Raw genomic sequence first — 17,524 nt, forward strand, 5'->3', positions numbered from 1 at the left:
AAGCCCAATACAGAAAGTACCTCACCAAGTTCCTAGAAGAAAAGACCAAATTTTATTAGTAGTTACATAAATGTAATAGTTTCAGCTCCGAAATTATTCCAGTTACAATACACTGTCATATTCAATAAGTAACATTTGTTAGAATCGGATTAATTGTATAAATAGCTCACCCATCCACCCACAGGGAGAAGTTTTTCTATACACAGACCAGCTACATGATGTGTGGCTCATCTGCACCTGGTTCATACCTTGAGCAAAATAAAGGTGTAGTTTTTTTGTCTTCCATTTCTTTCCTTTATATTTTATTTCTAAGCTTCAGGGCTCCCTTGTCATGGGGAGTTCTGGATCTAAAAGGTGTATGATGATACCTCTTTGCTGCAGAGGTATGAGCTCAATGTTCTAATTAGGTGTCAATGAAAAGCAATAGCTGATGTTAAAATAACTAATTCACTTCTGCCTTACCTTCTAAAGAAATGCTTTCCTTTCTCAATCGTTATAAAAATGGCTCAGAAGACCAGTATCTATCATTTTATTACTGCCATCCCCCAACTCCAGTTAACAAGAGCCCTCTACTAGTTTACTGAGCTGCAAAACTAGCTTCATGTGGGCTAAAAGAAGAACAGAAAATTTGCCTAAGAAAATTATTTCAGGAACATTAGAACTGTCGAAGGAAAGTTCAAACTCAGCATTGAGAACTTCCCTGTTTTTGGCACAGTGAACTCTCTTATATGTTTGCACTTAATTTTGTTTGCCACAATAAACTAAGAAAAAAACAAATGATACAACAACCACATCTGACAGCAAAAAAACCAGGTGCTTGAATAAGATGCTGAATGTGGTACATCTGGAAGAGGAGATCGCTTATCTTCTGTTTACCAGGAAGGACGTAGCTGCAAATGTGTCTTTACAAATGAAACAGTAACATTCTTGTTTTCCCTCTGCAAATGAACTCCTCCATGATTAGACTATGATTAGATTGAATTTCTCAACAATCCACTCTCAGTTAAAATGAACAGCTGAACCACAGGACGATAGATACTTTACATGTGTATCACAGCAGACTTGCCTAGGTAAATTTCAGTTGGTACTGCAGCAGTGTTTTAGTTAAAAAAATTATAAACACAAAACATTATTTGCAGTATCACAACATTGAATACTTGAACCTCTTTAACATATCAGGCAGTAATGGCAAGGAAGTTACTGTAAATATATTCCCTACTTAAGATGCAACAGAGGCAGCCCTTTTACACAGCTGGATAACCTCTACTTGTGCGTGTATCAGCCAGCATCTTTAAATGTAAAACCAAGATGGAAGTGAGAATCCAGAACTCAGTCCAAAGCTACGATGAACACCAAGTGTTGGCACACTGTTTGTGTTCTAAGAGAGCACCTTACCAGTGCCAAGCTGTGAATTTCTTTTCCAAGGGACTTAAAGCTGCACATGGCAAGCTGTATCTTAAAAGAGAAGACTGACTGTAGGGAAAGTCTCCATCCCTGCCTCAGAAAGAAGCTCCCATACGCTTTCTGTGTAAAAAAGAAAGCTGTGTGGAAGTAAATCTGAGGACTGTGTGCTTGCTTCAAACCCAAATGTAATTGATAATCCAAATCAGAAAGCTGTCAGCAGTCCTAAGGTCAGCCATTGTGTTTACACCTTAACAGCTTTTCTTCTCTTTCGTTCCACCTGACATGCAACAGTAAAGCAGTTTTTCTAGAAATAAAGATATCACTGAATTGAAATCAAAGCCTTGCTATATTCACTCCTTATTTCCTGACATAGTTATGCTTGTCCAAATGATATAGATGATACCACAAATTCACAGAGCCAGAAATATTATTTTAAAATCTTGGTTCAAGTTGGTATTAGTAGCAAACCTCGTACCATGAATGAGGAATTACTTCTCCTTCCAAGGATATGGAACAATTACATCATCAGAATGAGAGGCTCCTTGAAAAATCAGCTTTCAGAATGTAAATAAAATACAATGAAGATGTCAAAGCGTTACCCAGAGGACAGAATTCTGTAAGCATCTTACACTTGGGAAGGCCTTGGGCATTAAGAAGCATTAGACCAGCTTCTTATTGTTATAGGGAGAAATATTTAGCCAGATCATGCAGATGATCTCATGGTGCACGAGCTTGCCACTGATCTCAAGGTTGGCACCCACAGCAAGTGTGTGTGGGAGAAACAGCCCAGGGAATTCTGTAGCACTGATAAGAACAGGTTTCTGATTAGCTGTTTTCATAGAGTACTTGAAAGAACCATCTGCTACTCTTCAGCACCAGGCTTGAAAAATGTAAAATAAACCCCCAAACATCCAAGTGACAGACCTGACAGAATTGAAGGGTGCTGACTGCATTGACGAGTACTAAACAGTAAGTTCATAGATAAAGGCACACTAGAGACAGCATAAGCAGTAATGGAAAGGTGCTGTGGAAGAAAAAGCTGGAGAGCAGACAATATATAGCACAATACTAAGGACTGGCTGATGTTTGTCCTGTTCAGTCTTCTTACTGTAAGAAGAGTGCATTCCCGTAGTATGTGAGAGGTCAGTTTGTAGTACTGACCCTGGGCCTCAGCATTTGACAGGGAGATCAAATCTATTGCAGCCAAGTATTCAGGTTCCAAGTTCCTGCAGAAGAAACACAAAGAATACGAGAAGGATGTTGGAACAGAAGAAATGGATGGCCTTCAGCTTGTGAAAAAGTTACCAAAGATAATGGAAGAAATGTTTCATTAAATGTCTGAAATTGTTTAAGAGACTGTAACCTCCTGAAAGAAAAGCACAGTAAGGCTGTGGCTGAAATACAAATATCAGCACAGATAGACTGCAGTGCTTCCACCTGCACCCAAACAGATATCCCAGGGACTAAAATACCTTATGGTATTTTACATGGAAGTTGTTCTAGTACACAAAGCAATAGTGGGTAGATATCATAGCTACACAAGTGTGCGCAGCGGAAAGAACTCTTCCAACAAGCTACAAAAGGAGTTCAACAGGCACAGTATCTAGGAGTGTGAGTTAGAGATTGATATATGGTATTATGTACCAGGCTTAAGAGACAGTCTTGCCTTAAGACAACACAATGTAGATCCTAATCTAATCCCAGTCTGATTAACGTAAGTAACTCACAAGACCAAAGATACCACACACTTGTCTCTGTTCCGAGTAGAAAGAAGAACCTTCCTCCAGCCCTTTAAATGCTATGATACTCTCAGGATGAATCAACATTAAGAGAAACAGGTTCAAATCATAAGCATGCCACGTTGCTGCACTTTATGTCTGCTGCTTCCTTTCAACCTAGCTAGTTCTTCCGACTTTTGCAAACTCCATTAACAAGAGATGCACAAAAGCCAGTGTTCAACCCAACCAATGTTTTGAGTCAGAATTCTTCGAAAGAGTGGAGAAAGCTCCAGAAATTCTTCACCATGTTATTCCTCATTAAAAGGATGAGGTCTGTTCCCTCTGTGCCCCTTCTGATATGCCCCTCATGATCTCTACACCTTTCTACCCTTCTCCATTAATGGATTTTTTTTACCATCAAATTAAAATAAACCATAGAATCACAGAATCATAGGGGTTGAAAGAGATCTCTAGAGAACATTGAGTCCAGCCCCCCAAAAACCAACCAGCAACCAACCAAAACACAAAAAAAAAATACCACCAAGAATAAAAACAAAGCCCTATCCAAAGTGCTGCCAAGGAGAATGTTTTCTGCATTACAAAATACCATTTTTCTAGTTTAGCTTAAGGCTGCCAACACATGAGTAAAGAACCAACAGGAAAGGCTGGCATCCTTGCCAGACAGTGCCACAGATGCCTATGCCCCCACAAGTGAGACTTGCATACAAAAGCCAAACCTTCTGTGTGCAGTTTCAAGAACAGTATTGAGGACAAGCCAAACAAACCCAAGGGAAAGACATTCTTCAAACAGTAAACAAGAACAGCAACATCAGAACTCAAACGTTTTATGCAAATACAACCAGCTACTGCATAACTAGAGGAAAAAGTAAAACAATTCAACCTTTGAACCAACTGCCAAGACTGGGAAGATAAGTACTGAACCTTCTGCTCTACATATGGTACTTCATCATAAGCATTTCACTATACAAATGCCTGTCACATTCTGTGAGTACTGTCTGACAGATTCAAACTTAGATAAGAGTTTGGGCTTAAAAGGGCCACAGCTCTTCAAAAGCGCAAAGCAAAAGGTTGTTTGTGATGCTCAGGAGACAGATGGCCCTATGTTTTCAGTGCCTCTCTGCTATGGGCTGGACACAGTAGACTCCAAAGAAAGCAGAAATGCCTTTGTTATTACAGAAGTAACCTAAGGTTGGACTTCCCTGCAGGCACCATACTGAGCCACCATACACATGTAAATACAGAGAACATTGCATCTTACAACACAAAAATGTATCACATCACTTTATAGCTAAGTGCAACTAGTAAATTGTAAACTTCCTTTAAAAGCAAAGGTATTGTCACCTGACAATCACTACACTAGAAAAGGTAGTCACAAAGCAAAGTCAGAAAAACACAATGCATTACAAATGTTCCCTCTCTGTGTTCCTGACCTAAACTGACAATGGAGCCTACAGTAATATACTGCTCCCTACAGAAGTAACAGAAATTCTGTGTATTGGCTTTTTTTGCTGTTTTAAGTCAGTTTCATAATCACGTGGCTCCTCTGAAAAAAAGACAAGAGTAAAGGACATAAATTAATACGCATCTCAATTACCATCTATTGTTAATAGCGTAATGACCCTGACTAATCTTGTAGCAGTACAAGAAAAATGGCCTTCTGAATTTCAGATAAATATCAGCAAGAAATATGATGTGTTGTTTCATGTTTCTATAGCAGTAACAATAGGAGTTAGCTGACTATATATTTTCTTTTTCCTTTCTTCCCACTGTTCTAGAAGTTTATCCTTTCACCTGCACGTAGTTGATATTTTAGGAAGCTTTTGATTTAGAAGATCAGAGGTTAGTCAACATGCTTTAGATGTGTTGGACTAGTGTGTTTTATGCTTTTACCCTTGTTCAGTTATCTGTCTTTGGAGCTGTAGTTGAAGGAAACACCATTTCTGATTGATCCGTTCATAAGGGTTTTAGGATTCTCTCTTTCAATCCTTTCTCGGCTGAAGATGGTGTCCTGGTCACTGTCAAACTCTGATTCAGAAACCATTAGGCTGGAGTTGTGTTCTGTACTTCTGTGTTTTATGCCTACAAATTACAAACAAAACAAACAAAAACAACAAGCAGCAAGCTCATTAGAAACGCTTCATTTCTAACAGCTTAATCATCCTGCACTTGGCTGTGATAGGAAAAAAAAACAATTGAAAACACCCTCTGAAAACCAGCATAAAAGCCTGCACCACAGAAATGGTCTAGGAAGTATCAAATACAATCAGGTGGATACAGTTTTGACCTCACTGCAGTCCCAATGGTTCATGGCCCTGGAAAGTGAACATATTCATTTAAATTAGAAACAATTAAATGATCTTAGTACATAGTGTCCCCCCTTCTAATAGCCTGAATCAGAAAATTTGCCTGTCTGCTCAGCTATCTGGTTAAAGTGACTGGTAATGAGGGGTTATATTTTCAACAGAAATGTTACATTTTTCCTATTATGAAAACAACTTCTCACAATGATTTTATTCCACCAGATTCTACTATTTTCCCTGTTAAAAACTGAAATATGGTAAATTAAAATACATGTGAGCAGGGGTTAGCAGCTGGAGTACCCAATGCTTAACAAGGCATTTATGGTCATGCACCAGTAAAATCAGCTCTAAATTATGAAGTGTGTGTGAGGGAAGGAGAGGAGGTTTCATGGAAAAAGCCTGAGGGACAATCAGATGCTCTAAATTACAGTTAATGAAGAAGCTTGGAACTTTGTCTGATCCTAAGGCACTGTGAAAGGAATGAAGCTATTCTTATCCAACCATTTCTCCATCTATGCTTGCCTGTCATTCCCAGCTAACTTTTCTGTGCTCCTGTTGGCTGTATATATCAATTCAAAGATGCTAACTGTAAGTCTGGTAGATAAGTTCAGCTTAAAGATATTCTGCTTAAAAAGATTCCAAAGAAGGAGATAGCTCTTACCGTATTTGGGTCGTAGCTCCATTCTCTCCTGCTCATCTATGTTATCTAGAATGGTATATTTTGTTTTCTTTCTTATCTTAGTCCTCTTTCTGCTAAAAAGAAAGTTACCACAAAGATATTTAGCTCTCACATCAATCTACTTATCTCTTCTCACATAGCTATATAATATATATACTTTATATATAGAACCTCTACTAAAGAACCCCTACTTATGTATGACATATTTCTATTTAAACCTTTTCTACTAAATAGCACTGTTCCTTCAACCATAAAAAGAAAGCAATACCAACACCTGTGCATTTCAAACAACATCCCTTACATGCTGATAAGATACACTAGATAAAGTTAAAAATCTGGGAAGATTTTGATAATGTCTCATTTTTTATAAACCTTTCACATCTCTTTGCTGTGATTTTTTATGCAGCAGCAGAAAAAATCTAGTTACAGAATTTGAACAGACTTCTGTTTCTAACAATTTATTTATTTATTTTTCTTCCAAAAAAGGCAAAGCATATATATATATATATATATACACACACACAGAAACTACTAGAGGAAGCTTTGTAAGGAGCAGAGTGGTTTAGTGCTAAGGACTGGACTAAAATATGGCAGCTGTGTGCAGCTGTTGCTCATACCCCAACTAAAAAGAAACACAAATCATATACCTTTTGCAGCAGCAGATGCAGAACCAGGCAAGCCCTATCATGACCACAATTGTAATAAAAGCAGACAGAGTCACATAGAGTATACTCCACTCTGAAAAAAGAAATAACAGTGCTTTGTAAAGAAATATGTGTAGGATAATTTCTAATACTTTTCTATTAATTTCTATTAATCCTGAGCAATGGGAGGTGCCAACTGGATTATAGGAGAAATTAGCACCTTCATGTCATCTCAGAAGAATATATTCTTAAAGTTCCAAACTGAAAATGTGTGTTTTCAAAACCCTTCCTCCACCCCACCCCTTTTACTATCACAAAATAGCCAAAATGCACATAAAAGCATGGAATTCAAGAGGATAATATAACCATCTCAGTCCTAATTCTCTTATCTAGTTCTCTAATTCTAACATAGTTGTACCCTATGTCTGGCATTTTAGCAATGCTTTAAGAGAACAACTGATCATCAACAAATCCTTCTGCTTGCATATTTCAATTTTTCAATATTTGGTTGATCAATTACCAACCACTACTAACAGATACTTTGTCCACAGTTACTTTATGCCTTGTAGCAAATGCCATGTGCCTCCTATTAATTTCTACATCATTATTTTTGGGTTGACATTTATGCACCGCTTCTCCCAAGGTCAAGACTAGTGTATCCCTAAGAGTAAGAAATCAAGCAAAAGTGGAAGGAGACCTCCATGGATGAGCAAGGAAGTCGTGGAAAAACTCAAAGGCAACAGAGGAATACTATTAGGGCCTGCAGAGATGTAATGAAGATGACTATGGCCCACCTAGAATTAAATCAAAGGAGGTCAGGAACAGCAAGAAAGGCTTTTTCAAGTATGTCAACAGCAAAAAGGAAAGGCGGAGATATCTGGGACTTTTCAGCTTGGAGAAGAAGGTTGAGAGGGGATCTCACTGCTGTTTAAAATATCTAAAGTGCGTGAGTCAAATGGATGAGGCCACACACTTTTCAGTGATGGGCAGTGACAAAACAAGAAGAAACAGATAAAAACTGCAACACAGGAAGTTCCATACAAATATAAGGAAGAACTTCCTTATTGTGAAGGTGATAGAACACTAGAACAGCCATCAAAAGAGGCTGTAGAGTCCCCTTCTCTGGAGGTATCCAGAACCCACCTGGCCACTTTCCTGTGCAGCCTACTCCAAGTAACCTGCCTTAGTACTGTATGGGAACTGTTAGATCACAGCCTGAACCAATCAATGACTGAGCAACTAGTAAAGAGGCATGGCCAGTCCTGGGAGCACAGGTACAGACAATTCACCCGTGAGACTGGAAGGGGTGGACCCTGGGCTCTTCTCTAGCCTTATTTAAGGGCTGGTAGCAAAGAGGAAAATATCTCTCCAGCTGGGACACTTCTTTCTTTGGGGAGTCTTCCAGTGAGCCCTTATCTTCAGAATGGAGCAAGATTTTCCTTTCTTAATGTCAGATAGTGACTAATAACTGTCTCAGATTATCTGAAAAAAGGTCACAGGCAACTACATGCCTCTACTTCATATCATACAGCAGGGAGGCTAGACCTGATGATTCCCAGAGGTCCCTTCCATCCCAGAAGATTTTGTGATACTTGAAGGCTACTGCATTGCTCAGCAAAATGTCTTTAAATCTTCAGAGTACTAAAAGTTCAGTTTTTCTTAAACTATGTAAAATACCTATTTAGTTAAATTAAACTTATCCCTGACCGTGATGTTCTCTGGGATATGTAGTCATCTTCTGTGAGCTGCACATTGGGTAAAATTATCCATGCTTTACATGATATTATGATGTGGAATACTGATAGCAAAATTACAAAACCATGACATTACTTTAGATAGGAGGTCCCTATGTAATATTAAATTGGCTTACTTGATTTGTTAGGTGTGCCAAGGGATACGGACGTGATTAAAATGATTAAAGTAGATTGTATTTCTCAGGTGCAACACGTAAAGTGAAAAAAACCACAGCGCAATTAATCAGCTTAAGAAGTTAAAGATTAATAGATGACTATATTGCTTAGTCCAGAACACCAGTGTTTGCTTTCCTTAGGTCAGGTCACACTTCTAGCATGGAAGCATCAAACAATAACTCAGAAAATGTAAGCTGTTGCTTTCCTTTTCAGCTTTGCAAAAATCTGATGAATGCACCTCACAGTTTTGCAATACACACAATATCAAACAAACCTGCCACGTAGCCCCAAATTTACTCAAAATCTCTCCCTGATGGTTAAAATTTTTATACTTTCCACTCTCTGATACTTTTAATATTCTGTTTCTAAAATATTTAAATTGCTTAAAAAAAAGGACTGCTATTTATAAGTCCTTATTATTTCAAGACGCAAGTCAAATAATCTGAAGATACTTCTATCTATAGAAGGATACTGGCAGGCTGGACAATAAAGAGAACATTCTATGTTCCAGCATATACATCCTATTTTGTTAGCAAATAATAATAATCTCAAAAAAAGAAAAATGATCATTGGAATATATTCTGTAACACTCAAACTCACCACAGTTACTCTCGCCATCATTTAGATAACGATTAATTAAGTTTTCCATCCACAGCTGGTAGCAAATACAGCGCTTTGTAATAGGGTCACAATGTCCATGCCCAGAGCATTTTAAAAGACACGCTAAGAACAAAAACAAACATAAGTTAGCTGTATAAAATAGACAACTTGCCACTCTTACTGTGAGACTGGATTGGTGGTAAAGCATCTAATTCATAATATTCTGGTATTTATTTCCCTTGCCTTTGATGTTGTGTATTAAATAGGTTGAGAACAGATTCATCCAACCACAAGTAATGATGAGCTGAATTGTAGAATTCAGACTTCCTCCTTTGTTTAGGACATATTTGTAAGAACTTTTAAAGTACCTGATATCTCAGGAATGCTAGTGTTACCAGGTATTGTAAGACAAGCATCACACCACCAAAATGCCTTCCAGTATTTCATAGCTGACTCGCAGGATCTGAGCCCAGAGCACTTACATATCATATCCTTACATTAGAATCTGTTGCAAGACCAATAAGTCACATCAGAATAAAATAAAGTTATTCCTCTTAAACTTATAGTGGCAGGTCTGCTATGTGAAGAAAAACATTAAGTCATATTTTCAAGTGATACCTATACATTCTGATGATCCAAGTGTATTTACAATAAAACAACAGTCCTTCTCAACACATGAATAAAATTACAATTTACTATAGAATTTATGACTATTTTTAGTGCTACAGTTGCATACTTTGTTTGTATTTGGATTGTTATCTCCTGATTTTTAAATTAGGGAGGAAGTCATAATGGGGTCATGTTACTAGCACAGTTTGATGTCAGGTAAGGTTTTGAAGTTCAAGCAAAGTCCACCACGAAACTTCCTACAGCCCACTTATGATGCAAATAGAATATTAGAAGACAACATGAACACAGTGATGAGCAGACCATTTTGCCTGCTACAGAAAGATAAAGTTTGCATTATTCACCTATTACTGAACACTAAAAGCCCTGAAGAGATGTGGAACATTCTCTAGTATAGCTATAGTAAGCTTTGCTCATCTTCCTACAAAAGATGTTATGAGTAATCAGTCTTTCTCTTCATTTTGCCGGTCTTCATAATCCATGTCAGATAAGGCTTTATCTGTAACAGCAGCGAAAGCAAATCTTTTAAAAGAACACAAGTAACTATTACTGGTTTAACATATATGAGCATGCATTTTAAGTATCATCCTCAACACCATCTTTCAGAAAGAAAAATCCCAGGCACTAGATAGAAAACATACCAGCTGTGTCAACCCGCAGGACTTTATAAAGCAGAAAGTCAGCCTTCTCTTTCAGAAGCTGGACATGCAGAGCTCGAGACACATCTGATGCCTTGATCACCTTGGAAGGATGTCCGTTCTGCACGTAAAACACAACTGCAGTGCTGTAAAGAGAACAGTACAGGTTAGGACTACTGTCTAAGATTATGTTTGTCAGGTGTTCAGTTGACAGCCTTCAATTTTGCTTGTTTCTGAAAAGTGAATGTCACTACCAATACAGATCAGGGAACTCTGCCTATACATCAACCAGCTCTATCCAAATATCATGGCAAGTGTATTCTATTCTGAGCACCAGCAGGTTCTTCAGTTTCTTCATAGAGGAAGAATGAGAACAAGAAAAGTCTTCCTAATGCTCACTTTAAGAGAAGGATGTACTCAGTGTCTGCTTTCACTTCACTTGTCTAGAACCTAGCACAAAGCATCCCAAAGCAGTCAGAGGAAATAGAGAAAATTCAAGAAGTGTTGGTAGTATTGATCACGCCCAACATCATGTGCTTCAGGGAACGTATTTAGTTGAAAAGCAGTAGTTGGAAGCTGCAGGTATTCAATATAGAATAATTAAGGCTGGAAAAGAAAACTAAAGTTCATTTATAATCCAACCATCAACCCACCACAACCATGCCTGCTAACCTGGACATACCATAGCCATGTCACGCAGCGCCACATCTATCTTTTCTTGAAAACCTCCAGACATAGTGACTTCCAATGCTTTCCTGGGCATCCTGTTCCAATACCCCACGATTTGTTCTAAAAGAAATTTTTCCTAATATCCAACCTGAACTTGAAGGTAGTATAGCCACAGATGATGGATTTTCTTTCCCTTTTTTAATGTTAGGAGGTTCTCAGAGAGGTGAATAGATACTAAAACAGATTTTAAATCACTAAGCAGTTACCAAGGAGTAATTTAGAGTAAGATGTCAACAGGTTTTTAACAATCATGCTGCCTGTGGCCACTTCCACCCCTCTACTCCAAACAAAAAACATATTTACTTTGGAATAGGATATTCTATGCCAAATACTGCAAAATCTGCTGATTTCTCTGTGGAAGAAAAAAAGAAAAAGGATTTTTTGTTATCAGCTACCTGGGGAAATGAATATAAAGTACTTAAAAGTATCATGAGCTTGGAGAGAAAAAAAAAGAGGAAAACAAAGTAAGCGTGATCAGATATAGCTGAAGACTTATTTTGAAATACAGTACTTGGCTTCACCGTGAGAAGGTCTGTCCATCTTATTCCAGGCAGCACTTGGGAAAAAAACAATAAATCTACACGGAACAGAGACACTGAAATCCTGCATGAACATTCTTTGAATGGAATAAAAAATAATTAAGGGAATAAAAATGATAATCTACACAGAGGATTTTTTAAAAATAAAATATTTAAATACCAAGCTCTGAGAGCTCATTTCATCAACTTCCTACGACAACAGAGGAAACTCATTTCTTAAAGTACATACTGTAGCATCTTTGATAACATTTTCTACATTATTTTGCAACTAACTGTGAGCTGTGAAAGACTTGATGAAAATCATAAATCTTCCTGGCACAGCAGGGCATCTTTGTACCTTATATCTGAGAATGCTTGTATCTTCTGAACTTTGATATCTGAATCCAAGACATTCAGCAATACAGCTAGTTGTCTCACCAGTGTGTCCTTCTGCTGCTCGCTCAGCTGTCCCACCTCAACTTGCAGAATCAGCTCCACCAGACCACTCTTTTTGGGATCTAACAGAAGAAGGACATGATATGCTATCAAAGCCTGGAAAATATTTCAGTATTGAATGAAGACAACATGTGGTATTACAATTACTTATCAATATTATATTTTCCTGCATAAGACCAACATCACTTATAACTCACCCCTTTTGTGTTTCTACATAAGTACTTAGCCTACTTTTTCACATTACCTCTGAAATAAATCTGGTAGGTCCTAAGATAAGAATCCACCTTTTATCAGTTTGGGGGAAAAAAAAAAAGCAACAACACTTCAGTATATATTTCAGCATTACCACATCTCTGTACAGAATAACATCTGTTTCCCTTAATGCTGCCACATGAAGGTCTGAGCTAAGCACTTTGTAAGTCTAATTCTTAATTTCCCTGCTAGTGGTCTATTACTGGCTACCAATGTGGAAAGGCAATGCAAAGACAGACTCACAGGATAGTATCCAAGACTTAGTGAATGAGCCTAAATGAGGACAGTCAGATTTGGAAATACCAAAAATATTCCTCTTCAAAGATGAGACATAGATTCAAATAATATTTGCATTCCTAGAGTGTTTTGCATACAAAACAAGCCTCACAGACATGCAATGATACTTTTGAGCCTATTATCATGTGACTGCATTCAATAATAAAGTGAGGAACAAATAAAATAATAGCCCAGGAACAAGACAAACATGATATCTGACAGACCTGCCTCATGTTAATTTCCTGAAAACCCAACTCACAGTTTCCATCACATAACCACCAAATAGTCACGACTACATATATATATATATAAATGTATATAACAAGCGATGCACAAGCAATTGTTCACCACCACTCTCTGAGCAGTGGAAGAGAACAAGATGTAGTCCCACCCTCTACAAAATTTCTGCTTGATGTCATACAGTATGGAATATCTCTTTGGCTGTCCTAATTCTAATTCCTCCCAGCTCCTTGGACCCTTTGCTGTGAACAGCCTTGACTTAGCAGGCAACTATAAACACTGTTGTGTGTTATTGTTGTTTTTCTCCTAGAACCAAAACACAGCATCACAGCAGACACTCTGAATAAAGCAATTCTGTCTCAGCTGAAACTAAGGCAGTAAGATGTATAATTTTCATATATTTATCTATCTAGAACAGCAATATCCCAACTGGTGGGAAAGACACTTGACAAGTCTTGTTCAACACATACTATGCAACTGAAATAAGTGCAATAAGATGGTAGGAAGGGAGACTTATTTGTGTTTTAGCCTAACAAAATCTTGTCAACACTGGAAGAAAAGAAAAGGAGAACAAAGATGAGGTATTCACAACGTATCGATGACCTTTTAATTGTCATACCAGGCCGCACTTCAACAGTAGCAGAGTCAATATCTGAATCTCCTTTGGCATCTGTCACTTTCAAGTGAAAAATATAGATTCCTTCCACCAGATTAGTTAGCTGCAATACTGCTTCATGGTCTGAGCCATGGATCACGTCCTGCAAAAACAGGTACCAGGATGGTTATACCCTCAGATAAAATTGCAGATATGAATATCAACTCAGGTATTTGATACGACAGTGTGAGTTCTTGCTTTGGCTTTTAGGACAAATGTGACCTATCCACAATTCATAGCAGAATAATGCAAGTTTGGAAGTGGGAGTTAATAAGGATCTTCGCACACAGTACAGATTCTTTTCATTAAAACAACAAAATAAAAAACACCTCAGACAGAACAGCTGACATCCTCAAGTCCTCATCCACCTGAAAACCTGAGACATTCACATTATTATTTCTCAATTTTACTCTAGTATCAATAGTTCTGCTTTCTAATATATTATTTCCCCTGCTTGAAGGTAATGAATTTACAACATTTCTGCCAGCTGTAACTTAAATCTCTCCAGTCCTTCTCATATACTTATGTGAACTGCTTCTAGAAGCTCTGCTATCATTTTACTTTCTCTCGGTTCTTACCAATTTGCACTACTGAAATGACACAAGCTAGTTGAACCAAAGCATTAGAGAGAGCTGAGGTGATAAACCAGATGCAGACAGCATTCCTTTATTATATCTCATGAGTCATACTGGTTTGCCCTTCTGCAATGAAGCAACATACATAAGAGCTGAATTTAAATCCAGTTAAAACCTTCAAAAAACTTACCCCAGCTGCTGGGCTTTGACCATCCCGAATCCACAAATATGACACAATCCCTTGGTCATCAGCAGATTTTGAGCCATCCAAGGTAACAGAGTTATTGGGAAGTACAAGAACATGCTTCCCACCAGCATGTGCCCGGGGTGGACTGTTGTTTTCTAGCCATAAAAGCAGTGGAGGAGAAGAATTTTCTTTCAAATTGTGCAAGATGTGACATACCATTGCCAATATACCCACACTTCAGTTCTCTACCCTGATGATTACAGGAACTAACAAGAGAATCTCATATCAAAGGGACAGGTGTACAGAATTTGGCTCTGGAATTACAGTAACCTGACAATAGCAGATCTGCACCCTGAGGAGAATACTGACAAGAAATATAATTCAAAAATACATTTTAAAGCACTGTGAGGTACTATATTTGTAGCCCCACAATAACTTCTGCATCTGATCACCTTAGTCAAGTAGAAGTTTTCTACCTGCCTTAAAAACACAGCCCAGCATGAGAGCACTATGCTGGGCTCTTATCTTCTTGAGAAACCATTGCTCTTTGCTCATAATAGAAGCTTGTGTGAAATCTTACTTTTTCATATCTTTATTTAAGCAAAGCATATCCAATAGTAACTACAGATCCTGAATACTTTTTGTTCACTGCTAGCACTGAAATTATAACATGAACTGTGAGTATGGCAAAAATCACCAGAGAAGCATGAAAACATTTTCTTTCCAGAAGCCAGACATCACTGACTTCTGTGTAGAACACAACTGATAAGACAGAGTTCTGGAAAGCTGCAATGATGAATGAAATGTCTCACTGGTCTGATTATTAGCTGGAGAAGGGGGGAGAGAGAAGGTGTGGTGGGGGGCAGAGAAAGAAGAAAAAGCAGGAAGTGATTTTAGCTGTTACTTGCAATACTCCTTTACTACAAAACGGCAGTTACTCTTCTTGATTCCATTGAAAGATGACAACAAATACATTATCTGTTCCTGATCTGAGATTCTTTAGGATGTCAGTGACTAAACTAACTGGCAAGTTGCCTACTACATCCTAAGCAGCAGCAATGAGTCTTACCTTCCTTCACAGTAATAGACAGCATACATGCATTGCTTAACCCCTGCTGGTCTTTTACTGTTAGTCTGAAGCGATAGGTGCCAACCTGAAGACCAGACACGGTTGCTATTGCTTTGTCACCATTTTCCATCTGCACGTAGCTTGGTCCACTGAAACAAAAAATCTCATAAAAATAATTTGTTAAAGCCAGACAAAATTCTCTCAAATCAGCATCACTAAACATCATTTGCTGTTAAGGATATTGGGGTTCTACCACTCCTACAAGCATTGATAATGAAGAAATTATGACAACAAGTTTAGAGAGTTCATAATTGCATCTTTTTCAAGACATTCAAACATTCAAGCTACACATATACTATCACCAGAAGAGCAGACAATGCACCCCAGTTCAAACTCCTTGCTGTACTATTTTATGGGAGCATATGCAAATGCTGCTGGCCTAAAAGCCACTTAGAACATATACTCAGTGCCAACAAATTTATTTCTGTACTGTGGATAGGACAGATGCACAAACTAATACCTTTGCTTTTTTATTAAGGATCAATTAGCTTTGCATTTGAGCATACAATTAAAAGCATCTCTACAGCATTTTTAATCACTATTCAAGAGTGCTTCAGTCATTTCTAATGAAAGCTCTGACTAAACAGATTGTATTTTTCCTTTGCTATCCAGCAAACAGAAGAGACTATGAAAGCAATGACAGGAAAGACTACACATTACAGGTGAATACCTAAGCCTATTGCCTTCCTTAATGGAAGATAAGAGAGTTCCTGTAATTCCCTCATAAAACAACTTAGCGACTGTAGGTTTCAAAATGTCACAGAATAAAACATAAGTAGGGCAAAATGAATTTTAAATTCTTATTGCTCATCCTATTACCACCTAAGAAGGAAAACTCTCAAAGTAGTTTTCAAACACTGCTTCACCCAACAGTACTAAGAGGCTCTAGAACTAAAGTAATTTCACTTTTTTTCTCTCCCTCCTTTTTTCCCCTCTAAACTGCACATGAGTAATACATCCTCTTAGATACCTGATTACCTGATATTTTCCCAATGATAAAGGACTATGCCTTGGTCATCCTGGCTTCTGCTTCCATCCAGTGTAGTACTTTCTACTGGGAATGTCAATTCCTTGTCAGGGCCAGCCACTGCTACTGGAGGACTGTTATTTTCTGTAAAAATAAGATTCAGTGTATCACATTTGCTGGTTAGTCACTAACAAAGACTGTCAATCAGATTTTACAAACAATATATAATTAGGAGCCTTCCATGTGGCTCAAAAGCGTGAACCAGAGAATCAGAGACCCACACAATGGTTGAAGTTGGAAGGGATCTCTGGGTTCATCTGGTCCAACTTCTGCTCAAGCAGGGACACCCAGAGCAGGATGCTTTTGAAGATCTCCAAGAAGAGACTCCACAGCCGGTTTAGACAACCTGCACCAGTGCTCCATCACCCACACAGCACACCGGTGTTCCACGTATTCAGAAGGAACCTCTTATGTTCCAGTTTATGCCCACTGTCTTGACACTGGATGCAGTATGATTCCATCTGCTCTGCTACATCCCTTTGGGCATATATGCCAATAAGATCTTCTGCTCTCCCCTCATCTATCTACCAGGTTGGTGATTTGATAATAAAAGCTTATCTGGTTGATTAGCCATTACTTCTTGGTGAACCTGAGCTGACTGCCCTGATGATTTACTTGTTCTTCTTGTCCCTGGAAATGGTTTCTAGGATTAGCTGTTCTACCACCTTCCTAGGGATTGAATATAACATGCACAAACCAGTAAGAAGTACTTGCTGGGAGAAAACAGCTCTGCAACAAGTCAAATTCCACAGCAAGCTCTTTGCTTTCCATTTTAATCTGAATTCAGCAATAGTTCCTTCCCACTTCAACACTGTCACCAATATAAAATGCACCATCACCTGCTGTACTTGCAACTCACATTCCTGGTTTCTTCGGTAAATGCCCACTGCAAAATTTCCCTAAAAAGCATCATTGACATTTAAGAGGAAATTCTTTACT

The 17,524-nt window shown here is 38.1% G+C and overlaps 1 protein-coding gene across 5 annotated transcripts in view; it reads right to left on the reverse strand.

The window, feature by feature from the left end:
- Positions 1-29: 29 nt before the first annotated feature.
- The window catches only part of KIAA0319 (KIAA0319 ortholog), a 46,416-nt gene continuing 28,921 nt past the window's right edge, over positions 30-17,524 (reverse strand). For 3 of the 5 annotated variants that reach the window (XM_032442514.1, XM_032442513.1, XM_015854769.2), the window contains exons 12-22: positions 16,537-16,669; positions 15,499-15,647; positions 14,433-14,584; positions 13,632-13,770; positions 12,147-12,306; positions 10,545-10,687; positions 9,277-9,399; positions 6,770-6,860; positions 6,105-6,196; positions 5,034-5,222; positions 30-2,630 (exon numbers count right to left, since the gene is read on the reverse strand). In XM_032442514.1, coding sequence (XP_032298405.1) covers positions 5,044-5,222; positions 6,105-6,196; positions 6,770-6,860; positions 9,277-9,399; positions 10,545-10,687; positions 12,147-12,306; positions 13,632-13,770; positions 14,433-14,584; positions 15,499-15,647; positions 16,537-16,669 — 1,361 coding nt within the window. In that variant the 3' untranslated portion in view covers positions 30-2,630; positions 5,034-5,043. Of the gene's footprint in view, positions 2,631-5,033; positions 5,223-6,104; positions 6,197-6,769; positions 6,861-9,276; positions 9,400-10,544; positions 10,688-12,146; positions 12,307-13,631; positions 13,771-14,432; positions 14,585-15,498; positions 15,648-16,536; positions 16,670-17,524 lie in introns of those variants that run through there. The other 2 variants (XM_032442515.1, XM_032442516.1) reach the window with 2 other exon arrangements.

Source organism: Coturnix japonica, chromosome 2, assembly GCF_001577835.2.
Source record: "Coturnix japonica isolate 7356 chromosome 2, Coturnix japonica 2.1, whole genome shotgun sequence".
NCBI lineage: Eukaryota > Metazoa > Chordata > Aves > Galliformes > Phasianidae > Coturnix > Coturnix japonica.